This window comes from Capsella rubella, unplaced genomic scaffold (assembly GCF_000375325.1).
Source record: "Capsella rubella cultivar Monte Gargano unplaced genomic scaffold, Caprub1_0 scaffold_1, whole genome shotgun sequence".
Taxonomy (NCBI): domain Eukaryota; kingdom Viridiplantae; phylum Streptophyta; class Magnoliopsida; order Brassicales; family Brassicaceae; genus Capsella; species Capsella rubella.
In genome coordinates, this window is record NW_006238923.1 from 12,516,548 (window position 1) to 12,542,221 (window position 25,674).

Genomic DNA, 25,674 nt, shown 5'->3' on the forward strand with positions numbered 1-25,674 from the left:
ATGTTATATGGTCTCGTCCCAAACACTACTCGAACCGGCGACCTTTAAACTTTTGCCAGAGATCTTTACCAATTGAGTTATTAGTGAAGATGCAGTCTGAACAACAGAGTGTACTAGTGCAGCGACTAGTTCAGAAGACTTAACGAAAGAAGAAACAACAAAGAAGGAAAGTGAAGAAAGGCGGTTTGGCTTGGGCATAAGACAAAGAAGAAGTGTCTAGAAGCATCTAGAAGCGTGAAGACTTTACTTTTATAAGAATAAAAGTAAATTAGAAGAGTTGGATAATTTCCTAATCCATAAAGAAAAAGGAAAATATCTTAAAGCCTATTTAGAAGTGGAATAGGAATTTCCTGTTGTATGGAGATGTCCTAGTTCTATAAATAGGGAGCCAAGGCTTGAAGAAAGCTTGGCACAATTAAGAGAAAGAGATCTTGCAATAAGCTTTAACTTGAGAGAAAAGAGAGTTGAGAGCTTATCGAGTGCATAAGGTTTCTTTGAGTGATTCTAAGATCAAGTGTATGATCTTAGAAAGAAGGTCTTTGAGAGATTAGGAATTTGTTTAGGGAAAAACCCATTGTAAACAGAATTTCTATATATCAAAGATAGCGTTTTGAGAAACCCAGTTTTTACTATTTTGATCTAGTTCAATTCGTAAGACTCTTGCTTTTTCAATTGGTATCAGAGCAACACTTGTTCGATATACTACAGGTGAGATCTTGAGGACACAATGGAGAGTTACGGAGATCTAGTCAATAGTAACAAGGTTATCTTGGATGATGGCAACTATGGTTTTTGGAAATCCAGAATCAAATCGATCATTGGAGGTATCGACCGTTTAGCATGGAAGGCTGTTCTGGAAAAGTGGGTCGAACCGACTATCACCAATGACGAAGGAGATAAGATACCAAAACCAGAAAGTGATTGGACTGATGAAGAACAAAAAAAAATCCAAGTATAATTCAAGAGCTCTCACGGCAATACATTGTAGTGTTGGAAGAAAGCAGTTTGAATTAATACAAGGATGTGAGACAGCGAAGGAGGCCTGGGATCTCTTACAAGCACACTATGAGGGAACCTCTAAAGTTCAAAACTCAAGAAAAGACATGTTAGCTTCACGTTTTGAAAATCTCAAGATGGAAGAATATGAGTCAATCTCAGACTTTACTTCAAAATTGAGCACTCTAGCACAAGAAGCAGTAACACTTGGAAAGAAATACAAAGATCAGAAACTGGTGAAGAAATTCCTAAGATGTCTACCTGCTAGATTCATGGCATACAAAACTGCTCTAACAGTTTCACATAAGACAGAGGATCTTAGTTTTGCAGAAGTTGTTGGGATGCTGCAAGCACATGAATTGGAACTAGGAGGGGTAAAGAAAACAAAAGGAATTGCTCTAGCTGCTAAAGAAGACCTGACTCAGACAGAGGATGACGATCCAGTTGGACTTCTTGTTAGAAGGTTTGATCGTGCTCTAAAGAAGTATGAACAAGGTCAAGGATCAGGACAGAAACGAACAAATTTCAGAAGATATTCTGAAGAAACCAAAGGATCTAAGAAATCTGAGATGTAGTGTCATGAGTGTAAGGGAATGGGACATTTTGCTCGAGAATGTCCAACCATCAAGCTTCGGGAGGCTAAGTGTGTTCTATGCAAAGGAGTTGGTCATACTCAAGACAATTGTGTGAATCGCAAAGAGAAATCAATGATAAGCATGGAAGACGAATCAGATAGTGATGAAGAAGAAATTCTAAATCTGGTTGCTATGATTGGAATCACAGAATTTGAAGATGGAGAAGAAGTGACTGACTCAGAGAATGAAGAAGAAGTTGATATAGTTCAGAACTACAAAGAAGTGCGTGATACTCTTGTTCATATGGGAAAAGAAAATCAGAATTTGCTAAAAGAGAAAATGCGCCTAGAGGCCCTAGTGTTAAAACTGCAGAATGAGTTGGAAGATGAAAAGAAGATTGCCAAAGATTGTGTACTAATGACAAAAGAGAAGTTATTACTATCTGCTAAAGTTGATGATCTAGAAACTCAATTAACTGCAGAAAAGAAGGCAAAATCTGAATTACAGGCTGAACTAGACCAACAGTACAGAAAGATACACATGTTTGCAGGAACTAAGCAGCTTGATAAAATTCTGAGCTATGGAAGAACTGAGAAGACACATCAAGGACTTGGCTTTACTGGAGCAAATAGCTGGAGCACATCTGCAACCAAGTTTGTATCTGCTGGAGTAGATCAGGTGAAACCTGAAGTAATGAGCACTAATAATACCAAATATACAGGATGCTTCTTTTGTGGAAGGTTAGGACATTATAAGGCATACTGTTACAAGTACTGGGAAAAGGTTCGAAGACTAAAGAATCTTGGAAAGTATTTTTGGAATGGGTTCAAACGTCAAATATGGATTAAAAATCTGATCTATATCAGCCTAAACGTGTGCCTACCTCAGACCTAGGTTTTCGATGCAACATGGCCATGCTTACAGAAGAAGAAGAAGAAATTTTACCTTGGTATTTTGATAGTGGCTGCTCTCGACATATGACAGGATCACAGGAAAATATGGAAGAGATAAAAAAACTGAGAGGCGGCAATGTTACCTTTGGTGATGGAAGGAAAGTAATCATACAGGGCAAAGGTAAAACATGTAGTGATCAATTGCCAAAACTTGATAATGTGTATCTTGTATAAGGGCTGAAGGCAAACTTGATCAGTATAAGTCAACTATGTGATGAAGGAATGTCAGTTCTGTTCACAAAAATTGACTGTAAGGCCATGGATGAAGATGGAAAGACCAAAATGCATGGGATAAGATCAGGAAGCAACTGTTACATGTGGGAGAAAAATGCTGAAAATTGCTTCAGTGCAAGAGACAACCTGAATTTATGGCATCAAAGGCTAGGGCACATCAATGTCAGGAATTTAACTACTCTTGTGAACAAGGAAATCATCCGAGGAGTACCTCAACTCAAAGGTGAAGATAAGATTATATGTGGACCATGCAATCAAGGAAAGCAAGTTAAAATTCAGCACAAAAGGGTTCCAGATGTGCAGTCTAAAGTTGTTCTAGATCTGATCATATGGACTTAATGGGGCCAATGCAAGTAGAAAGCTTGTCAGGAAAGAAGTACGTTTTTGTGTTAGTTGATGACTACTCACGATACACTTGGGTTCGGTTCATTCAAGAAAAGTCAGAAACTGTGAACAGCTTCAGGATTCTAGAACTGCAACTTATCAATGAAAAAGGATCTATCAAGAAGATAAGAAGTGATCATGGAGGAGAATTTCAGAATGAATCAATGAAGGAATTTTGTGAAAGTCATGGTATAGTGCATCAATTCTCAGCTCCCAGAACTCCACAACAAAACATTGTTGTAGAAAGAAAGAATCGGACATTACAAGAGATGGCGCGAGCTATGATACATGGAAATCAAGTACCAAAGAGATTTTGGGCTGAAGCTTTGAACACGGCATGCTACATAGTAAATCGTCTATATATCAGAAGAGAAACCTCCAAGACACCATATAAGCTATGGAAGGGCAAGACACCAAATTTGAGTTATTTTCATGTGTTTGGTTGCAGATGTTTCATTATGAACGACAAAGATTATCTAGGAAAATTTGATTCCAAAAGTGATGAAGGCATGTTTCTTGGATATTCTGAAAATAGTATGGCGTATAGAATATTCAACAAAAGATCATGTGCTGTGGTTGAATCAGTCAATGTGGTGTTTGATGATTTAGCAGGTTCAAGCAAAGGAAACCGTAAGTCAGACAGTGATTCAGAAACAGAAACACCTGGTTCAGAGGCAGAGAAGGATGAGTCAGAAACCGAGGAAACAAAGGACAATGAGTCAGAACCAGAAAACTCTCATTTAGACTTACATGGTACTCCGACAGTTCATAAGAATCATTCAGCCTCAGATATCATTGGAAAACTCACGGAAAGAAAGACCAGAGGAGTACAAATCGATTTCAAAAAACTGCATAGTAACTTTGCAATATGGGAGACAGTACAATTTGAGTGCTTTGTGTCATTCATTGAACCAAGGAATCATGTTGAGGCTCTTAAAGATGATTTCTGGATCATAGCAATGGAAGAAGAACTTGAACATTTTGAACGAAATCAAGTATGGGAGTTGATTAAAAGACCAGAAGATATCAACATCATCGGAACTAAATGGATCTTCAAAAACAAAATCGATGAAAGTGGTGTTGCAGTTCGGAATAAAGCTAGGTTGGTCGCACAAGGATATACTCAAATCGAAGGAGTTGATTTTGAAGAAACCTTTGCTCCTGTTGCACGGTTGGAATCCATCAGATTATTTCTGGAAATGGCTTGCATATTGAATTTCAAAGTGTATTAAATGGATGTGAAAAGTGCCTTTCTCAATGGTTACTTACAAGAAGAAGTTTATGTAGAACAGCCTAAAGGTTTTGAAGACTTGAATCATCCTGAGTATGTATATAAACTTAAGAAAGCACTTTATGGGTTAAAGCAAGCACCTAGAGCATGGTATGACAGATTGACAAGCTATTTAATTGACAATGGCTATACTCGTGGAAGTGTCGACAAGACTTTGTTCACGCTTGAACAAGCTGATCATATTCTGGTGGTTCAGATCTACGTCGATGATATTATCTTTGGAAGTACATCAGAATCACTTGTTAGTGGATTTGTGAAGATCATGACTCAAGAGTTTGAAATGAGTTTAGTAGGCGAGCTAAAGTACTTTTTGGGATTACAAATAACACAGTCTGATGAAGGAATATTTATCTCACAAAGCACTTATGCAAAGCAACTCTTGAAGAAATTTCAGATGGACAAGTGCAAAGAAGCTAAAACTCCCATGAGTACATCTATTAAGTTATCTGATTACTCGAGTATTTAACCCGATAACTTAACCGAAGTAAAGTATATGCGGGATCGATCACAAGGAGCAATGGTACACTAAAGACTTTCGAGACTCGTTATCAGCTAAAGCGGAAACACTTGCTGTTTGTTTTTCAGTTTTTGTAAATAAAAATGCAAATAAAGAGATTAAACTTATGAATTAAAGACATTGGGCTGCAGGGTATTTTCAGAGAATCAATGAATAACAAATAAAAGCAATAAGGAATTCAAACATAAAGAACCGTTCTTGAACATGAACAGAAGTTTAGACTAATTCTCTCTCAAGACATTAGTCACTAAATTTTAACTATTCAATTACTAAACTCTCATTTGTAATTTCCTAGCCAAATTTGCATTATCAAACAGGTTCATTTGGTTCGCAAAGCGTTTTAACATCAACTCTCGCAGGTTAGAAATACAAAGCTCAATTTACATTCATTCAGGCATTTTATCGAACATCTCTAAAACACATAAAAGCCTAAGTTCTAAAACAGGGTGATCAATCCTATTCTAGCATTGAGAACATGTAAATTGAAGAACCTAATGATTAATAATTCCCTAAGACAATTAAATCTATCAAATCATTGAATTCTCCTACTTCAAACCCTAAAACCCAATTTAGAGACTACTCAGACATAACAATCGAAACATAGCAAATAGATTTTAAAGGAAACATGATTCAATAGATTAGAATAAGAAAAAGGTTTAGAAATCTTCTCTAAATTGTCAAAGAGGATCAATATCTATCCCAAATGTTGCTTACAAGTCTAAAACTCAGAAAAACTGCTGTGAAAAAAACGTAGAATGAAAAACAAGTCTTTTTGGGTTTTAATACCCATTACAGAAGAAAATAGAAGTTAACTCCGGTTAAGGAAACCGAAATTGGAATGGACCGATCGGTCTAACAGATGGACCAATCGGTCTTTAGGCGCCGGATCTTGTCCGGGTGATAGGATCGATCGATCCAAGGTGAGTACCGATCGATCTATGTTCTCTGTTCAGAGCCGGGTAAACGGATCGATCGATCCATTGTGGGGACCGATCGATCGTTTTGTTTCTCGAATGTGCCGTCCGGTCGGATCGATCGGTCTGGTGATGGACCGATCGGTCCATGTTCTGCATCAGCTAAAGTTCCACTTCCTTGCCCGAAACTGGTCCAAAACGCGTCAATTCTGCTCCAACCGCTTATCCCCTGCTCAAGACTCAAAACACGACTCGAAAGACACGAAAGACGGACTAAAATACGATAAACGACTCAAAATGGACATAAAAGAAAGGGTGAAAGACTCTAAAAACACTGTATATCATTATCAAGAGATGAATCTGGTAAGGATGTAAGTATGAAGCAGTACAGAGGAATGATTGGAAGTCTACTGTATCTTACAGCCAGTCGACCTGATCTATGTCTGAGTGTAGGTATGTGTGCAAGATATCAAGCGAATCCTAAACAATCTCACTTGGAAGTTGTGAAGCGAATCATCAAATATGTCAAAGGCACAGTTGATTTGGGTATTTGGTACTCTAAAGGCTCGAACAAAAGTTTGGTTGGATACTGTGATGCAGACTATGCAGGAAGTGTAGTAGATCGGAAGAGCACTAGTGGTGGATGTTTTTTCTTGGGAAACAATCTCATTGCTTGGCTAAGTAAGAAGCAGAATTATGTGTCACTTTCCACTGCAGAATCTGAATATATTGCTATGGGAAGCTGCTGCACACAGTTGCTTTGGATGAAACAAATGTCAGCCGATTATGGCATGGAGTCTGGTGTACTTCAGGTCTATTGTGATAGCAAAAGTGCCATTGACATATCCAAGAATCCGGTTCAGCATTCAAGAACTAAGCACATTGATGTCAGACATCATTTTATACGAGAGCTTGTTGAGAAGAAACATGTTCTTATTGAGCATGTGGAAACAGAGGTGCAGCTTGCTGATATGTTCACAAAGGCATTGGATTTCAGTCAGTTTTCTTTTTTAAGAAATTCGATTGGAGTTTGTGCTATGTGAATCAGATTCTGTCTGATTCAAGGTACTGATTCAGGATGATGCAATTCAAGATTTTTTAAATAAATCAGTTCCTTATTCTCTGGAGTTTAACATTTAAATTTGAAAGGTAGAAAATAAAATCTTTTAGATTTTCTCGAGATTCGGGAGTCCGTGAAAAAAAAAAATTATTATTAAAAAGGGGAAAGTTTTTTTTAGACTGCTAAAAAGTTTTTCTTCAAGAAAAGGGGAAGAAGACGAGGAGTCTAGGGTATTGAACAACAATGGTGAAAGCTACTCGAAGTGAACTGATCGGCAACAGACGTGGTAATTCAATTGCTCGAGATGATGGTACTCTCAATCGCCCACAGCTAGTTGACGAATCAAGCGATTCAGACGCTACTCCTACTCCTGTTCCAACTCTTGTACCTTACGAGTTGGACTCCAGTGCATCTCCGGTCTCTGATCCAGTTGCTACAGAGCAAGCTGCTGCCGGTGAAGTCTCTGCATCTGCTTATGCAACGGCCCATGAACAACCTACTGACAGCGAATCAACGCCGGCGTCTCACCCTGAACCTGTTCCGGTTACAGTTGAATACCCAGACGATTGTGTTGATCCAGATATTTCTGTTCAAGATCAATTTCGCCAAGAGAAGATGAAGAAAAGACAAAATCCAGACACCGAGGTACCTGAATCATCCAGGAAGCGTCGCACTAAGAAAGGTATTTCCAAGTCTCCTGGCTTTGATTCCTCACGCTTTGTGTCTCGAGCTGCTCAGTTACGGTATAATAGCTTCATCTCTCGTCGGTTTATTCAAGAACGCCGTGTTGATATTCTCAAGGAAGATACTTGGGGTTATTGTCAGAAGATTAAGGATGTAGGTTTAGAGGAACTTGCTTTTGAACTTGCTGATTATGTCAAAGCAATTGTATGTGAGTTTTATGCTAATCTCCATTCTGAGATGTCCCCTTCTGGTGTTCAAGTGTTTGTTCGAGGTCAGATGTTCGAGTTTTCTCCAACAGCTATTAATCGTGCATTGCTTCAGAAGCCTCTGACTAAAGCAGAACGTCGAGCAGATGCAACTGCTAATGATGTTGCAATTGATCAGGTTGCTAGAGTTCTTAGTGGAAAAGATAAATCTAACTGGAGAGGTTTAAGTGTCAAGAATTTACCTGCTGGAGTTGGTGCATTGCTTATGATTGCTGCTTGCAATTTGGTTCCATCCTCACATAAGAATCATCTTGCTGAAAAACGGGCCAGGGTAGTTTACAAAATTCTTCAAGGTATTCGGTTTGATGTAGGTCAGCTGGTCTATGAACAAGTCATGACATGGAATTCAATTCAGAATGATGATAAGCGTTGGCTGATCTTTCCGCGAGTTATCACTGAGTTGCTGCTTGTACAGGGCGATATTATTGGTGAAGATGAGGACTTTATTGTCGCTGATGACTATGTGAAAGATCCTCGCACTGGTGAAGTTTATGCTAAGAAGTATCCGGGTGATGACAGTTTTGGGTGTACTGCTGCTTCTGCGCATGAGGATCCTGCTTCTGGTCATGATGTTATTCAGCTTGGGGAAATTCGTCTACCCCGTAGTGGGGATAACAGTGACGCAGCATCTTATGCAGCTTTGGTTGATACTGCTGTTGTTCTGAAAAAGCTTTCGGATGATGTTCTGAAGAAACTTACTGCAGTTGTTGATCAATTGATTCAGAATCATCCCATGGCCAAGAAAGCTTGATTTTTGTTTTTTAACCTGTGTTGTCTCAAGCAGGGGGAGAAGAAGCATTAATCATGGGGGAGTATTGCTGAATCATGGGGGAGTATTGCTGAATACCAACTGTTTAAGCATGGGGGAGTTTGTTTTTTTAAAGCCTTTTGTATTTTGGGGGAGTTTCAGTTTGAACTTTGAAATTTGCTTCCGTTTCAACTTTTTGAGATGAACTCAGTTTGTTTTAAAGACTTCTTTGAATTCCAGAGTATTTCAAAGTATGTTGTGTCTTAAAACCTTTTGTAGTACAAAGATCTGATGAGCAGATGCTTGAAGACTACAAGGTTAAAAAGGGGGAGATTGAAGATGCAGTCTGAACAACAGAGTGTACTAGTGCAGCGACTAGTTCAGAAGACTTAACGAAAGAAGAAACAACAAAGAAGGAAAGTGAAGAAAGGCGGTTTGGCTTGGGCACAAGACAAAGAAGAAGTGTCTAGAATCATTTAGAAGCGTGAAGACTTTACTTTTATAAGAATAAAAGTAAATTAGAAGAGTTGGATAATTTCCTAATCCATAAAGAAAAAGGAAAATATCTTAAAGGCTATTTAGAAGTGGAATAGGAATTTCCTGTTGTATGGAGATGTCCTAGTTCTATAAATAGGGAGGCAAGGCTTGAAGAAAGCTTGGCACAATTAAGAGAAAGAGATCTTGCAATAAGCTTTAACTTGAGAGAAAAGAGAGTTGAGAGCTTATCGAGTGCATAGGGTTTCTTTGAGTGATTCTAGGATCAAGTGTATGATCTTAGAAAGAAGGTATTTGAGAGATTAGGAATTTGTTTAGGGAAAAACCCATTGTAAACAAAATTTCTATATATCAAAGATAGCGTTTTGAGAAACCCAGTTTTTACTATTTTGATCTAGTTCAATTCGTAAGACTTTGGCTTTTTCAATTAGCATTTGGTTTGTATATATAAATTACTCATTAAACAAAGAATGGAACGAAACAAAATCTTAACCCTTTCTTTTTTCTGTCAAAGAAAACAAATCTTCTAGAAAAGAAAAGATAGTGCCAAAAAGGCAGCAGGTAAGATGCAATTTGAAACATTTTGTTCGAGTGTTTCTCTACCACTCACTTTCATTCTAGAAGGCTTACATAAACACAAATAATAATTTGTAATAAAATAAATAATCCTCATATCACATGTAACAAAGAAACAAAATTATCAACTTTTTCTCCACCAAACCCCTTTTGTACAAAATCTAAGGAAAGAAAGAAAAAGAAGGTAACCTACCCAAATCTCTTTCACCCACACAAACACAAAAGATACACCAACTTGGTCAAAGTCATTTCCTTTTTATAACACCTAGCTCTCTTCAGAATCCTACTCTCACTTCTTGTAGTATCATCATGGGAAGATCACCATGTTGTGAAAAGGCTCACACAAACAAAGGAGCTTGGACTAAAGAAGAAGATCAATGTCTTATTGATTACATACGTAATCACGGTGAAGGATCTTGGCGTTCACTCCCCAATTCAGCCGGTAAAAATTTCAAAGTTTTGTTATGTTTTCGATTTTTTGGTTTCTTTGGTCTAATTTTTAAAGTGTGGTGAATTTTGATATTTTTTTTTAGGGTTGTTGCGGTGTGGTAAGAGTTGTAGATTAAGATGGATTAATTATCTTCGTCCTGATCTTAAACGCGGAAATTTTACTGATGGTGAAGATCAAATCATTATCAAACTTCACAATTTATTCGGCAACAAGTAATTAATTTTCATATATCTTTCTCGAGTAAATTAAGTTTCGTTTTCCGTGAAAATAATTATCCGTCTTTTTAAAAACATTTTATAAAATTAGAACGATACAAAATAAATTAAAAGTAACACACACAAATATAAAAATGGTCTCAGAAAACATTTCTCACTTTTTGGAACTTTTTTTTTTTTAGGTGGTCGTTGATTGCTGGAAAGTTACCGGGAAGAACAGATAATGAGATTAAAAATTATTGGAACACTCATATAAAGAGGAAACTACTTAGTCGTGGGATTGACCCAAAAACTCACCGTTCGATCGTCGAACCTAACACGACACCATTTAATTCTCTAGCCAGAGATGTGAAGTCTACGTGTCCTGATCATGTTAAACCAAAGACGTATACGTTGTCTGAAAATTGTGCAACTACGAGTGGTACGACCACAGACGAGGATCTTTGGTTAAGTGTTGATCGTGATTTTAGTTATGACTTTGGGGACAAGGAGCTGAACTTGGAACTTACACTTGGGTCCGGTTTGGCTAGATGGGGGGCACGTGACGTTGTTTGTGTTTGTAACTTGGGATCACATGAACCTTGTATGAATTGCCAAAAGGCAAAATGGGTTCTTTAGTGTTTATAAACCTTAATATTATATATACAAGTTTTGTCTTTTTTGAGGTGTGTGCACCAAACACAATTTAAGAAAATGATAAAGGCTACTTAAGAGTTAAGACCCGAACATAAAAATGATTTACACACACAAGCAGATGACTTGAGAAATGAGAAGTATAAAAACTATTAGATACGTACAGGGTTGTGCCTTATGGAGAAGAAAAATATGCATGGTACTTAGAGCATGGACAGCGGTTAGGACATTTTTTTTTCCACAATTTGTTTTTTTTTTAGATTTAAAAAAGTAATAATAATAAAAGACAACCAATCGCGAACCGGCACGAGTCAGTATAGCCTACGAATAGTGAAAACAAGGCAGAGGACGGTCCGTTTGAAGAAACGTCCCTCTTTGCATATTTTCTTTTTTCTTTTTTTTTTCTTTTTGGGTAGTGTACTGGGCAAGGACTGCCAATGCTCATGCCCTTAGGGTATGGGCATCGATCTCCCGTCCCAGAAATTTTGTTTTTTTTTCTTTAATTTTTAGATTTTTTTTTTTTGAAAGGACAACCATTCGTGGGCCGTCACGTGTTAGTGGAACCCGTGAATAGTGAAGAAAGAAGAAGAAAGACGGTCCCAATATAAGGTAGCGGGACGGCGATGCCCATGGTCTTAGTGGATATAGTAAATTAACCCATTTCGTCAGTTATAATTTCAAGTATGCGCTCGAGTTGAGACAAATTTATGTTTTCAAAAAAAGTTTGATAGACTTTTGAATTGTATTTAAGAAAATCGCATCAAATAAAATAAAGAGATTTGAAAAAGAAAATAATGAAATCGTCCCGAAATCATTTGATTTTACTATGCCGAATTAATAAATTTTGCCTATTACTTTGGTTTTCGTTTTGTAGTCTTTACAATTTCTATTCCCATCTTTTCTTTTTAGTAGCTTACTTTGGAGAAATTTTAAAATCATGTATTTTTTTTTTTTTTATCAGTAAGTTTATTATATATTATCATAACGAGTTTACAGAGTATAAAAACAAACCAAATACAACCATTATCACAAATACAGGAAATTAAACATAATTTCGATGAAAGATTGGAAGTGACCTGCTATCCGAACGGAAGCCTTATAGGCTAACATATAAATAGCCATCTATAAGTGCATGAGAGGAGGACGTAACATATGTGAAAGAACCCATCCCATTTTTTTTTATTTTTTATTTTGCATGCAAACAATCCGGATTAACCCCTTTAAAGTAACCCAGACAATTTTACTAACACAACCAACTCAACGTAACCAGCGGAAAACTTAAACAAAAATCCAATCAAACCATTCCATTAATCCAACAAGTTCAACTATCAATATTCCAGAAACGAATTCATCCTAACATGCTTCTAAATTCCTTCTAGCATCCTAACAAATCCTACAATCATCTAAACACCAATGAGCGCCTAGATCATCCTCCTCTCCTCGCCATGATTCCACGGATCACACTTTGCTTTTACCTGCATCAAAGAAGAAGATGCATAAGTATTTCATAAATACTTAGTGAGGCAATCATACCACCACTAGCTATACACACAAGCACATTCAACCATTATCCAAGGAAAAGAACCAAACAACCAATAAAAGATAGACAAGAATCGCTTCTGACTATCGGTGTCGATCGACACCCTCCACTGGTGTCGATCGACACTCGCTGTCGACCCTCGCGGACGACACCGGTCTCGACACTCCAATCGTAAGACGCAGTTATCCTCGCGCGATGAAACGTTGGTGTCGAGCGACACCCACCCTTGGTGTCGATCGACACCGACTCTCTGCAGACGCTCCAACTGCGTTTCTCACTGGATCTCTTCTCCAAAAGACCACCACGATAAGAACGAGTCTCCAAAGGATTCCACAGGCATCAATCATCAAATAAACAGCCAAACAAGCAAAGGAAATCAATCAAACAATCATCAAAACCCTAAAACAATGATCAAACATGCTTAGATAAGCCTGGTCATGCACTCACCTCTTTAAACAAGAAAGAACAGCAACGAAAACAAGGAAGAACAAGGAAGGATCTGTCTCCTCTAACACCACACAACACTGATCTAGCCTCTACTAGCCTTAAACCACCAAGAACACCACCAAGCACCACCAAAGACTCACAAAAACCCTCAGAAGCTCTAGAACCTTTTTTTTTCTATCTCTGGAAGTGTTAAAAAGCGGCTGGGAAGAGACAACACACGACCTTCCCTCTTTTAAGCACGACCTAGGGTTAACCAACCCAAACCAAGCCTCCATTGAACCGACGATTTAAAAACTTAAACCGTCAAAGCAAAATTACTAGTGTCGATCGACACCCGACCACAGTGTCGATCGACACCACCCGGATTTCTAGACACGGGCGTTACAATATGTTAACCTTCCTGATGAAACTCCAAAATGACCTCTACATAACCTTGATTAATTCTGAACCTTGTCACTTTCTCAATACCAAAAACAAATTCTGAAGACTGAACCTTGTTTTTAAAAGAGTCTTGTTAAGCTTTCAAATTGCATTTTTGGAAAATCTCACCAATTAAAATTAAGGATATTTTAAATAAATAAATAAATAAATAAACATCCCAAAATTATTTGATTTTTTTTTTGGTGAATATAAAATTATTTGATTTAATACCCAAAATATATTTACAACTTTGAACTCTTTAATAGTCTTTTACTTTATTTTTTGGTTTTCTTCTTTTCCAAAATTTGCCCGCCAGTCTCTGTATCGCCTTCGTCAAGGGTTTCGACGACAAAAACCACCACTGAACCCAAAAATCTCAAACCTCAAAAATCAATTCGAAAATCATAAAAAAGCAAGCTTCTTCTTACAGAGAATTAAACTAAATTTTCCCCAGAAAAAATGGGATCTAGGGTTCCAATAGAAACCATCGAAGAAGACGAAGTAACTCCAATCTCTTTCTGGGTTTTTTCAAAAATTCCTTAATTCAAAATCGATTTTTTCAATTTCTGGGTTTTCATTGTACAGGACTTCGATTGGGAAGCAGCAGTCAAAGAAATCGACTTGGCTTGTCTAAAATCCTCAATTCCATCTTCTTCATCTTCAACCCATTTCACTCCTTTGGCTAAGCCTCTAGCGAAAAGACAATCTACTCTCGATCGATTCATCGGAAGAACAGAGCATAAACCGGAGAATCAAGTTGCTTCAGAGCCTAATTTTGATGAATTTGATTGTGGTGGTAATAATGACATGAGTCCTTTGGTTAGGATTGATCCTGAGACAGCTAAAACTTGGATTTATCCAGGTTTGTTTGATTAGATTTGTTATATTTATGATTTTGTGAATGATTTTGATGAATAATGTGTTATTATGTGATTTGGTATATCAGTGAATGGGAGTGTTCCTCTTAGAGATTATCAGTTTGCTATCACGAAGACGGCTTTGTTTTCGAATACGTTGGTGGCTTTGCCTACAGGACTTGGTAAAACACTTATAGCTGCTGTTGTTATGTATAATTACTTCAGATGGTTTCCACAAGGTAGAAATCAAACCTTCTCATGAAGTTGTTCTTAAGGTTTCTTGGTTTTGATGATTTAAGAGATGTAACTGTTGGTGTTGTTGTTAGGTAAAATTGTTTTTGCAGCACCTTCTAGGCCTCTTGTGATGCAGCAGATTGAGGCGTGTCATAATATTGTGGGGATACCGCAAGTATGTGATTCTCTTTAAAAGGATTCTGAATTTGTTTTGTTGCTTCTCCAGATATTTATCAGAGTTGTAGATATGTTTTTGAGAATGGTGGGTTGAAATGATTGTAGGAATGGACTATTGATTTGACGGGTCAGACATGTCCTTCGAAAAGAGCGTTCTTGTGGAAAAGCAAAAGGGTTTTCTTTGTTACTCCACAAGTGTTGGAGAAGGATATACAGTCAGGTGATGCCCGGGATTTTCTACTAAAATTCTGAGCCGAAACCTTTTGTATGCTTTGTTCTCAAATTAACTTTTGATCACAATAACCGTCACTTTCAGGAACATGTCTTACTAACTACTTGGTTTGCTTGGTGATCGATGAGGCACATCGAGCTTTAGGAAATTATTCTTATTGTGTTGTAGTTCGTGAGGTTTGTTGTTCTTTTACGTGTTTGGATTTTTAAGCAACTTTCCTTCGTTTATATTGTGGTGCATCTCTATATGTTTCTTTTCTTTCTCGTAATGAAAGTAAAAATGATCAAGGTGAATGTACGAACTAATGCCCGTTAACTTGTAGTTGATGGCGGTACCAATACAGTTGAGAATACTAGCTCTTACTGCAACTCCTGGATGTAAGTGATTGACTTTCATGTTTTTTTTTAATTTTGGTGCTGTGGGTTATTTTATTAAGGCACCCATTAACGGTAGATGTTATTTTCAGCAAAGACACAGGCCATCCAGGGTATCATTGACAATTTACAGATATCCACACTTGAATATCGAAATGAGAGTGACCATGATGTTTGCCCTTACGTCCACGACAGAAAATTAGAACTAATCGAGGTTCAAGCTGGTTTCTGCATTTCCCAATTGTGTTGCTCTCCAAATTCATGTCTAATAATTTTAGCATCTTTCTGGCAGAGCAGGTTCCGTTGGGCCAAGATGCAGATGATGTATCAAAACGTCTATTAGATGTTATACGTCCATATGCAGTCAGGCTCAAAAACTTTGGGGTTAAATTCAATAGGGATTATCAAACTGTATGTGCCTCAATCCTTATACCTGTTTAAACCATTAGCATCAATGCTCACATTTTCTTATCCACGCAACCACTAACTCATGTTTGACAGTTAAGTCCACATGAAGTCCTTATGGCAAGGGATACGTTTCGTCAAGCACCTATACCAGGCCTTCCCCATGTAAATCACGGAGTTGTAGAATCTTGCTTTTCAGCTCTTATCACTCTTTATCACATTCGTAAGCTCCTTTCTAGTCATGGAATAAGACCAGCGTATGAGATGCTAGAAGAGAAATTGCAAGAAGGGTATGCTCTTACTGTCTTCTATTGAACTGATTTTTTGGGATGCCTTCACTGAATTTAGGTATTATAGCTTTGAATATCAAGAGAATAGTCAAATAAGTTGCTCTAAAACTATCACCCTTTGCAGACCATTCGCTAGGCTGATGAGTAAGAATGAAGATATTAGGAAGACGAAGCTTTTGATGCAGCAAATGTTGTCACATGGAGCACCAAGCCCAAAACTGTCGAAGATGCTAGAAATACTAGTTGATCATTTCAGTATGTTTTTTTTTTTTAAATTTTGATCTGGAATTGAAGTTAGCTCTCAGCTATTAACATACAATTGAACATTTTTATGATCTTATTCTATGGCTGCAGAAGTGAAAGATCCGAGGACATCACGGGTCATTATTTTCTCAAATTTTAGAGGAAGCGTAAGGTCTGTATATTTGTCGTTTTTGTTCCCTTTACTCGCCCACTATGTTTATTCTTTTGCATTCACCTGATTACGTTTATCTCTAGAGATATAATGGACGCCTTAAGTAATATTGGAGATGTGGTCAAAGCAACTGAGTTTATTGGTCAAAGTTCAGGTTTGTTACACTTACTTTGACTTTTACTCCTGAAATTTTCAGTTACATGGAAGTATCATTTATAATTGTAACAATGTATGTTGTTTGCAGGTAAGACACTGAAAGGACAGTCGCAAAAAGTTCAGCAGGCAGTTTTGGAGGTAAGTCTGTTTCCCTTTATCTGATTTTGTGAAAATTAACTTTGATGTATGACACTGATGGGTTTTCCCAAACCATCTGCATGAAATACTTATTTTCTTAACAGAAATTTAGAGCTGGTGGGTTCAATGTTATTGTTGCAACATCTATTGGAGAAGAAGGCTTGGATATTATGGAAGTCGACCTAGTTATATGTTTTGATGCTAATGTATCCCCTCTGAGGATGATTCAACGGATGGGAAGAACCGGAAGGAAAAATAATGGTCGAGTTGATATCCTTTAGCACGCTTGAATTATGCACTTCTCATTAGTCCTTCCATTACAAATCTTTGCAGTGTTACTTTCTCATTTGAAAGCTATTATGCCATTCCTTGACTAGCCTTTACTAGTTCTTGCTTGTGAAGGGTCAGAAAAGAACAGCTATATGCGAAAACAAGCAAATGGACGGGCCATTAAAAAACACATGCGGAATGGAGGAACAAATAGTTTTAACTTTCATCCTAGTCCAAGGATGGTATGCTCTGTTAAAAGCTCTTTGTTTTTTAAATAATTCGCTTTCCTTACCTTTTTTGCTTCAATTACTTTTCTTAACATACCCTTGTCATGAAATTATAACAGATTCCCCATATTTATAAGCCAGAAGTTCAGCATGTTGAGTTTTCAATCAAACAATTCATTCCACGTGGAAAGAAACTAGAAGATGAGTATACCACTGAGACTCCAGCTTTCAAGAAAAAACTTACACCTGCAGAGACGGATATGCTCGCCAAATATTACGAAACCCATGAGGAAAAGTTGAGATTGTCCTTGATTGCGTTCCCTCACTTCCAGACATTGCCATCCAAAGTGCACAAAGTAATGCATTCACGTCAAACAGGATTGTTAATTGACGCTATGCAGCATTTGCTAGAGGCAACTATTTCAGAGGAGAGTAAAAGTTTCTTCACTGAGGTGTGACTTATACCCCATATAAATTTGGTTTTTCCATACCTTTTTGTGAAATTCACCGTTTACTTATGTGGAATCACATACTCTATTAGGTTGGAGCTCCTTTGGGTGAAAGAGAGGAGTTTGACACAGGTCTGAGGGTTGGTGATGACCGGAAAGGTAAATGTAGTCTCATTGATTTTGCAGAAGTACCAATTCTAACTGTTGCATAGATATATTTACTCTTAAAAAACCCGCTAATAAGAGGTCGGTAGGCTTATAAGTCATCAGCTAGTAGGAGGTATATAAGCTTATAAGCTATAGTAACACTGCAGCTTCACGTGTTTAAAGTGCTGTTATTAGTCCCACATATATTGACCATACCATAAGTGATTTGATCGAAATTTCTAAGTATATTACATTTGGGTTTGTGAGAAATGACATGGAGCTTTATAAAAATGTTCGTACTATATCCAAGACCATTTAGGAAGATATTACCTAAAGACAGCAGAGAGTATATCCTTAAATAGGCTCTTCTGATATTGTTTTCGTATATATTCTATTTCAGATGTATTGTATATATGGTTACATACAATACTAAACATGTTATGTCTAAAATAGGCTATATCTTGTCTTATCAGACATGTTATTTCTATCTCCACTAACGGATGCGTCAATTAATAACTGAAGTGCTAATGTCTCTTCTACTGGATCAATGTGCAGATTTACCCTCTTTCTGTGATTTGGAAGTCAACACATCACAGAGAAACACAAAAAAAATTGTCGAATCTCCCACAAGCACCTTAGAGACCACAGAGAAAGATTATGAAGAATCGTCACCCACACACCGTTATCTTTTCAGTTCTGAATGTGCAGCCGTTGATACTCTTGGGAAGGTCTTCGTAATGCCGGTTCCTCTTTCTTTCTTTTCTAATCTACCAGCATCAAACTATATGCCTTATGTAGAAACCGAAAAACAACAATCTTTCCCAGAGGCAAACCACATTGACTTTGTTCATATAGATACTTCCACAAAAATACAGCAAGATAACAATATTTCATGCAAGTTAAGGCAAAGATCCTCACCAGAGAGTGCCAATGAGACACTAGAAACTCCTAGCCTTGTGCAAGGGCACTCCACCGATGTAGGTAAAGGAGATGTAGCGAATTGTGTTGGAGAAATTGTGTTATCATCAGATGAGGGTGAAGGCTTCGAGCTTAGTCCAAGGCTCACTAATTTCATCAAGAGTGGCGTTGTTCCAGAGTCACCCGTCTATGACCAAGGTTAGTGTTATATCTTAAACATTTAGTACGTAATAGAGGTGGAAATATAACGAATAGGACATACCAACTGTATTTTGCATCCACTGTTGAGTCCCAACACATTGAATGCATCAATCATGGTGTTAGGAATTGCTGATGCAATTGGCTGACTTTGGTATTACTTATTTACTTTGACACACTTGTAAAGTTTTTCTAATCCTATTGTCTTAGTGCTGATTATACACGTGAATATGCCATTTGGGAAAACAAAAATTTACAGTTGGCGAAAAAGCACCATATGTACATACAACCACCACGAAAACTACCTGATCATAAGAACTTATTCTGCAGGAGTTGCAGAAGAAGCAAACGGAGAAGAAGACCTTGATCTTCCTAAGATTTCTTCACCCATGAGGTTCAGTAATGAATTAGCAGGAGACCCTTCTTTCCCTGGGACAGATGTTCAACATAAACGTAGTGATTATGACATTGCGTCGAAGACCAATGAGAACAGAACTCCCCAAAAGGAGGATTGTTTGGCCAATGGAACAGAATATTTGGATGTTTCTCCTGTTCCTGAGGAGTGGAGAACTCCCTTGGCGAATCTCACAAACACAAACAGCAGTGCTAGCAAAGATTGGCGGGTGAGTTCTGGAGAGAAGTCAGAAACTCTTCGACAGCCTCGCAAGTTGAAGAGACTACGTAGACTTGGAGATTGCTCGAGTGCTGCAAAGGAGAATAATCCTGCTATTGCAGAGGCAAACCGTATAAGATCGCGTTCTCGCACTGAAAAGCACATTAGAGGTAACTGGTTCTGTGTTAACTTAAAATGACCAAAACATATATTATACCAATTGGTTTGGTGAATAGACGTCCATAAGATCTTATTGTAACTAGATAGAATGTTGCCGGTGTTAAGCTGAAACGGAATGTGTGAGAGTGGATTTTACAGTTCTTTGTTGCTTGTGCATTGGTGCCAGAAGAAGGTTTTCTAATTAAGCAATTCGTTTTTCCTCTTAAGCATCTGTGTTAATTAAAAGTGTTGATGTGCTGAAAGAGTTGAAATACTTGTCACATAGACTTGTATGAATGATTGCTGCTTTGTTGTTCTGTGTTTTAATTTTTTCAGGTAAGAAGAAGATAAGCGTGGATGATGATGCCAGAGCCTTCATTGACGCAGAAGCGGAGTAAGTTTTAATCTAATCTAACAATCGATCAGGTTTTCTTTTACTTTTCACAAAACAACAAGAGGCAACATAACAAAAGTAGGTTTTCTAAATACAAAGTTGATGTTTAGTTGTTTCAAACCTCTCTATTTTGATCAGGGTCTCTTCGGGAGCAGAGATGTCTGCTGATGAGAACGAAGATATGACAGGAGATTCATTTGAAGAGAGTTTCATAGATGATGGGACAATGCCTACGGCTAATACTCAAGTTGAGTCTGGTAGAGTTGACATGATGGCCGTATACAGGTATATAGGACCGGAAATATCTGTCTTCTGTTTTATGATTAACATAGTCAATGAGCTTACTAAAATCGTTAAGGTATCCTTCCACAGACGTTCTCTTCTCAGCCAGTCACCATTACCAGCAAGATTTCGTGATTTAGCCGCATCAAGTCTGAGTCCCTATTCAGCTGGACCCTTGCAGAGAATAAACGAGAGCAGAAACGACTCAGATAAATCATCGTCTTCTCTTCGAACTCCACAAACAACAAACTCTGATTCAAACCAGGATGCAATGGTGATAGGAGACTTTTCCGTAGTACAAATCCCATCAGAGAGCCGGAAAAGGAAATTCAGCTTATGCAACTCGGGGAACGCCCCCGTGATTAACTTAGAAAGCAAGTTTGCAGCTCATGCACAAGCCACTGAGAAGGAAAGCCATGAAGGCATGAAAAGCAATGCAGGTGCATTAGAGCACAATGATGAAGACGATGATGCATTCTTCGCGACACTAGACTTTGATGCCTTGGAAGCACAAGCCACACTGTTATTGTCGAAGCAGAGGTCAGAAGCAAAAGAGAAAGAACAAGCAACGGTTATATTACCTGATCAAAGCAATCATATGAATGATGCTGTGGAGAAAGAGACGCCATCTTTTGATCTTGGTCTGTGGTGATTCTTATTCTAATACATAGATACTAAGTTATGCGTATAGGCTGTTAAAGGAGATGGTGATGACGAGTTAGACAATAGAGCATAGACATTTGGATGTATGTTTGGTCTGTATATTAAGTTTATGTATATCCTAATTAAGTACAGTGCTTAAGCCAAATCAGATGGTTAAATCAAAGTTTTTGCCTCAAATCATTTCTATACACACACATGACTACATTGAGCAACACTCTCGCACCTTAGAAATATACTTTAACCGGAAAAATATCCGTACAAATAACAATCAAAACTTTTGTTAGTTTTTCTTGCTCTACATATAATGTTTGAGATTCAACTTGATTATATGAATGAAATATTCGATATTTTAAATTATTTGTTCGATATTTATAAATTATTTAGTTTTTTGATATCTTTTGTCGGAAACCAAAATTACTTCTCTGTTTAGTAGGGACTGGATTCGAACCCGGATTTAGTGAGAATGGCAACCCGGATTTATATTTGATTGAAGTGTGCTTTAATTACGATCACAATGGCAATTACAAATTTAGACCGATTCAATGTATTTAATCGAAAAACGTATATGTTCATCTAAATTATGCATTCAAAATTGTATTATAAATCAAAATTCATTTGCATCAAATATATATATTAAGGATTTGCATTAATAAAATTATCTGACACAAGTAGTATTTAAAAACAATATTACCAAAACACTAATGAAATGTATTTCTTAAAAATACTTTGGAATACAAACACATACAACATCATGAACATCACCTCCAATACGAACGCATTTGCCACCAGCAAAATTCGACTCAATACATGTCTTAATGCATTTTTCTATTGGAAACTGCACGCATGTACCTATCAACAATGGCTTTGCGTTTGTAGATCCTGAAAATTTATATGAAAAATCAGTTAAATTGGTATTGAAAAACATAAACAATACCCTAATGAATTGTATGAATAAAACTGTAAGTTATTAGATAGAAAATAGAAAATTGTAAACTAATTTTTTGCATACTTGGGATTATGGAGAGAACAATTAGACATAAGAACACGAGAAAAACACATTTTCTTGATAAAGCCATTTTTTAATCCTTTTTTTTCGTTTGATGTGTTTTGTGTGTTTATGTGTGTGTTTTTGTTTGATATTTTTTTCGATTTAGCATATAGAATTTAAGTATAAATAGTTCAAAACCTTTTTCAAAATATAGAATGTTTAGGATTCATGTTTCCTTTCATTTGTTTATACGGTAAGATGTGTTTTTTGACTATGACTATGACTATAAGCTTTGAATATACTTGTTACTATATGTTACACACCTTTGGTTTTGTGTTTTAAATTTGACCTTTTATGTTTTAGGTAACTAGTATTTTCATGAATAGAGAAAACTTCCTGTTTTAAATTGACATGAGGTTTTGGGCCAAACGCAACTTAAAATGAGATATGATGGCAGTGCTAAAAGCCTAAAACCCTACAGTTTTTAAATTTAATCTAAACACTGATTTATTTAAAAGGAAGTACTAAAAGAATATATATAATTTTAATTTCTTATACATAATTACATGTAAAAATATATATATTTTGGATAGACCATTGAAATAAATATTTAGAATATTCGACTAGTAAAAAAATTATATAACCACTTTAATTTTTCGTCGCCGAGTCTCAACGTCCGTAGCTATAAGTTGGTATAGCCACGAATGGTCACTAGGATAAATCGTGGTCTGGCCCGGTCCGTGGCACATTCCTAAGATACAAATGTATTGGGCCTCCAATATTTTTCTGACATTTTTGGTATAAATATTAGGCCCCAAAAACATCTTTTTGCACACTTAGGCCCTATTTTTAACAAAATATAACATTTGGTTACAATGTTTTAGTTTTATCTATTGTTTATTGCAAAAGTATATCCCATTTTTAAAAACTTTAACATTTGGTTTCAACTTTTTTTTTTTATATATAAAACCTATTAAAAAATATTGTATTAAACCCAATAGTTAATGAGGCCGGTAATGATCGTGACTATAACGTCATAGCTTATTTAGCTCGTAGTTTTTTTAGTTAGATAGTCACCAATTAGTCATTTTTGTTACGTGTCATTATATTAGTCACTAAATTTAAAAAGCAAAATAAATAGAATAGAATAATAAGTTGTTCAATAAGCTGTATTTCATCATGTGGTTTTTATATGATAGAAGGCAAATATATCTAACGAAGATCGACTGTGTGAAGTGTGAACACACTGCAATGATAGTCTCCGACAGACATGTCCATGTTGCTCGACACAAGTGGTGAAGTGGATAATATTTACGTCAACAAATAAAAATGTATTAAGACAAAACACGAGTACTTTTGTTGTACAAAATAATACATAAATCACCAAAAAAACTATTTATATCAAACATGTGGTGCTCATGCACCCAATAAAGTTCATCTCCACAACCATATATTAACTTTTTACGAACCGGCACAATCAAATTTGAAATATATTCTTAAATACTTTTCGTCAGTTACGTTCTTTTAACGGTCAAAGAAAACTCAAAAAAGTTTATTTATATCATTAATTCTTTTCGTCCATTAAAACCGAGTTACAAAACTTATATATCTTTAGTTAATACGAGCAAAAGTTCATTTTCTTAGACCATCATTACTAGTGGGATTTTATTGTTCGGGATTTGTTAGGAAATGTCTCTTATATTTCTTAAAAGCCCACTAATAATGATGGCTTAGCTAGCTAACAATTAGGCAATCCCAAAAAGCAATCTCTAAAACGCATATATTAACATAAGAATTCCCAACAAAAGTTGCAATAAATCACACTTACTTTAAAAAAAACTGAAACTAAAAACAAGAAGACGTTACTTCAAGATGAACCAGCGATAATATTGTTTTAGTCTCCATTAGTATCACTCCCTTGATGTTGTCGAGGTTTCTGCTCTATGCTCATTCCTAGACCAGTGTGATCTTCTCCACCTCTTCTACCAGAAACTATCCCTAAGTTATTACAACTTTCAGCAACACTACTTAACCCTAGTTGTTGACTTCCCAAAGCCGCCTGTTGCACTAACAAAGACCCTAATTGTACTGTCCCCATTTGACCCGGATTTAAAGCCCACATATGCTGTGATGGATCTTGAACGTTGGCTGGTAACATCCAAAACGAACTTACTCCTCTATTTGTCGAGGCTGACGTTGGAGCCGCCACTGCCCACATAGGTGGTATGAATCATGTTTTGTGTTCTTGACTGAGTTAAACCGGGTTCTTGATTGAGAGCTTCGGATCCCGGTTTAGGTGAGCTTGAACCAGGTTCTTGATCGAGGGAGTTAGGTTCTTCTTCACGGAATGGTTTAGGGTTATAAAGCTGTTGCTGAAACCCAAAAACGGCAGCGTTCTGAGAAGCTCTTCTGCCACTGCTTCGGAGTGAGACGTTCAAAGTTGAGATATTCGCCGGTATGGTTTGTGTTGTAGCTCGCGTGTTAGTTGGAAGACACGTGCGGCGCATATGGCTGAAATGCGTAATCTCCGGCCACGTCCATCTACTTTGATGTGACGGTCTTTGGATGGTCGTTTTGTAGGAGTTGTTGTGGTGGAGACGGTGGTGGTTGAGTTTGGAGTGGAGATAGGTCTTATGAATGGGACCAAATGGGTTAAACCTGTGGTTTGATGATGATTCTTCTTGTTGTTGTTCTTGTGGGACTCCATATCTTATAAGAACTATATATATTATGGAAAAACACAAAACATAGAAATGGTTATGTAAACTAACAAAAAAAGTTATACTGAGTTTTCATATTTAGTGTTTTACTGGTTTGAAGAGCGAGAGTGAGTTAGAGGAAGAAGGTGAAGCAGCTTAGTAGAAACTAGAATTAAAGAGAGAGAGACTAGTAGAAAGACTAATATAAAGGGATCACTGATCACTTAATCCAGCTAGATTTCATTATCTCCAGTTTTAAAACTTTACTTTTTTGACCATTCTGATCACTTTCATAATCTCATATATGTCTATTTGTTGTATTTGCTCAAGACATTTGTCAGTTGTTAACTCTGTGCCACTTCAATGATTAATTAGCACCTTTTAATGGGATAGGAGAAGGTTGCAAATGTTGGTTAGATGATGGATCTCTTTTGTTGGCTGTCTTCTAAAGGGTTTGGCTTAATAGGTTATTAGGTTGGATTTGTTTGGATTTATCTGGTGGGAAACGTTGACTGTTCTATGGGGGGAGAAAGAAAATAAAATCTCTAATAATGGTAACATTTTACTCTGTATATAATATGGTTTTAATATTATGTTTTGTTATAATTGTAAATTATTACTGATAATATCACAAATGTCTCTTTCTGCAATTCTATTGTCCTTTGTTATCAGAATAATGAAAGGTTTGCCGTGGGATAAGGGCAACTATAATAATCAAAAGTCTCAATTTCTTTTCTCATCTGCCAATTAGCACCCACAGCCATAGGTGATATATAATTTAATTATCTCAACTACATTTCAATCTAGACAAATATATAACTTGTCTATGAATTGTCAAATTTTTTTAGCCTACGTTATGCACATGTATGATCAGGATGTTAACAAAGTATAAAATTTTTTTTTTATAAACCCTATCGGCTGATCTGGTCAGCTCCGGTAGAAACACATCGCAGTACTTCAAACCTTAATACTAGTCGGAAATCATTCTAA

General features: G+C 36.8%; 5 protein-coding genes across 7 annotated transcripts; 3 read left to right on the forward strand and 2 right to left on the reverse strand.

The window, feature by feature from the left end:
- Positions 1-7,167: 7,167 nt before the first annotated feature.
- Positions 7,168-8,625, forward strand: LOC111832356. The gene has a single exon (XM_023788664.1). The coding sequence runs from the start codon at positions 7,168-7,170 to the stop codon at positions 8,623-8,625; it is 1,458 nt and encodes a 485-aa protein (XP_023644432.1).
- A 1,377-nt stretch (positions 8,626-10,002) lies between these two features.
- On the forward strand, positions 10,003-11,017 carry LOC17900670 (transcription factor MYB8). The gene is made up of 3 exons (XM_006303766.2): positions 10,003-10,135; positions 10,227-10,356; positions 10,542-11,017. The coding sequence occupies exons 1-3, from the start codon at positions 10,003-10,005 to the stop codon at positions 10,975-10,977; spliced, it is 699 nt and encodes a 232-aa protein (XP_006303828.2). The 3' UTR covers positions 10,978-11,017.
- Positions 11,018-13,714: 2,697 nt separating this feature from the next.
- On the forward strand, positions 13,715-21,174 carry LOC17897201 (DEAD-box ATP-dependent RNA helicase FANCM). Of its 3 annotated transcripts, XM_006306532.2 has the most exons (23): positions 13,715-13,900; positions 13,985-14,261; positions 14,346-14,495; positions 14,583-14,665; positions 14,773-14,887; positions 14,984-15,075; positions 15,222-15,276; positions 15,366-15,487; positions 15,571-15,684; positions 15,775-15,968; positions 16,093-16,223; positions 16,323-16,383; positions 16,467-16,537; positions 16,628-16,677; positions 16,782-16,947; positions 17,062-17,189; positions 17,294-17,626; positions 17,716-17,782; positions 18,326-18,886; positions 19,217-19,669; positions 19,995-20,052; positions 20,191-20,337; positions 20,425-21,174. In XM_006306532.2, the coding sequence occupies exons 1-23, from the start codon at positions 13,859-13,861 to the stop codon at positions 20,984-20,986; spliced, it is 4,032 nt and encodes a 1,343-aa protein (XP_006306594.1). In that variant the 5' UTR covers positions 13,715-13,858; the 3' UTR covers positions 20,987-21,174. The 3 variants fall into 3 exon arrangements, 2 of the variants coding, with proteins under 2 accessions (XP_006306594.1, XP_023645953.1); XM_023790185.1 differs by having other exon boundaries at positions 20,191-21,174; XR_002835553.1 differs by lacking the exons at positions 16,093-16,223; positions 16,323-16,383; positions 16,467-16,537; ... (8 more) ...; positions 20,191-20,337; positions 20,425-21,174 and having other exon boundaries at positions 15,566-15,684; positions 15,775-15,861.
- A 538-nt stretch (positions 21,175-21,712) lies between these two features.
- LOC17897059 (defensin-like protein 32) lies at positions 21,713-22,073 on the reverse strand. The gene is made up of 2 exons (XM_006305945.1): positions 22,007-22,073; positions 21,713-21,876 (listed from the first exon to the last, which is right to left on the reverse strand). The coding sequence occupies exons 1-2, from the start codon at positions 22,071-22,073 to the stop codon at positions 21,713-21,715; spliced, it is 231 nt and encodes a 76-aa protein (XP_006306007.1).
- Positions 22,074-23,751: 1,678 nt separating this feature from the next.
- On the reverse strand, positions 23,752-24,723 carry LOC17899765 (transcription factor TCP23). The gene is given in 3 exon segments (XM_023777089.1): positions 23,752-24,212; positions 24,214-24,449; positions 24,452-24,723. Coding segments are annotated over 3 exon segments (810 nt in total). The 5' UTR covers positions 24,693-24,723; the 3' UTR covers positions 23,752-23,879.
- Between the last annotated feature and the right edge of the window lie 951 nt (positions 24,724-25,674).

Coding starts and splice junctions, on each gene's coding strand:
- LOC111832356 (XM_023788664.1), top strand. CDS start 7,168: ATGGTGAAAGCTACTCGAAGTGAACTGATCGGCAACAGACGTGGTAAT.
- LOC17900670 (XM_006303766.2), top strand. CDS start 10,003: ATGGGAAGATCACCATGTTGTGAAAAGGCTCACACAAACAAAGGAGCT. Junction 10,136..10,226: donor TTCACTCCCCAATTCAGCCG/GTAAAAATTTCA, acceptor ATTTTTTTTTAG/GGTTGTTGCGGTGTGGTAAG. Junction 10,357..10,541: donor CACAATTTATTCGGCAACAA/GTAATTAATTTT, acceptor TTTTTTTTTTAG/GTGGTCGTTGATTGCTGGAA.
- LOC17897201 (XM_023790185.1), top strand. CDS start 13,859: ATGGGATCTAGGGTTCCAATAGAAACCATCGAAGAAGACGAA. Junction 16,678..16,781: donor TTCAGCAGGCAGTTTTGGAG/GTAAGTCTGTTT, acceptor TTTTCTTAACAG/AAATTTAGAGCTGGTGGGTT. Junction 17,783..18,325: donor GGTTGGTGATGACCGGAAAG/GTAAATGTAGTC, acceptor ATCAATGTGCAG/ATTTACCCTCTTTCTGTGAT.
- LOC17897059 (XM_006305945.1), bottom strand. CDS start 22,073: ATGGCTTTATCAAGAAAATGTGTTTTTCTCGTGTTCTTATGTCTAATT. Junction 21,877..22,006: donor TGTTCTCTCCATAATCCCAA/GTATGCAAAAAA, acceptor ATAAATTTTCAG/GATCTACAAACGCAAAGCCA.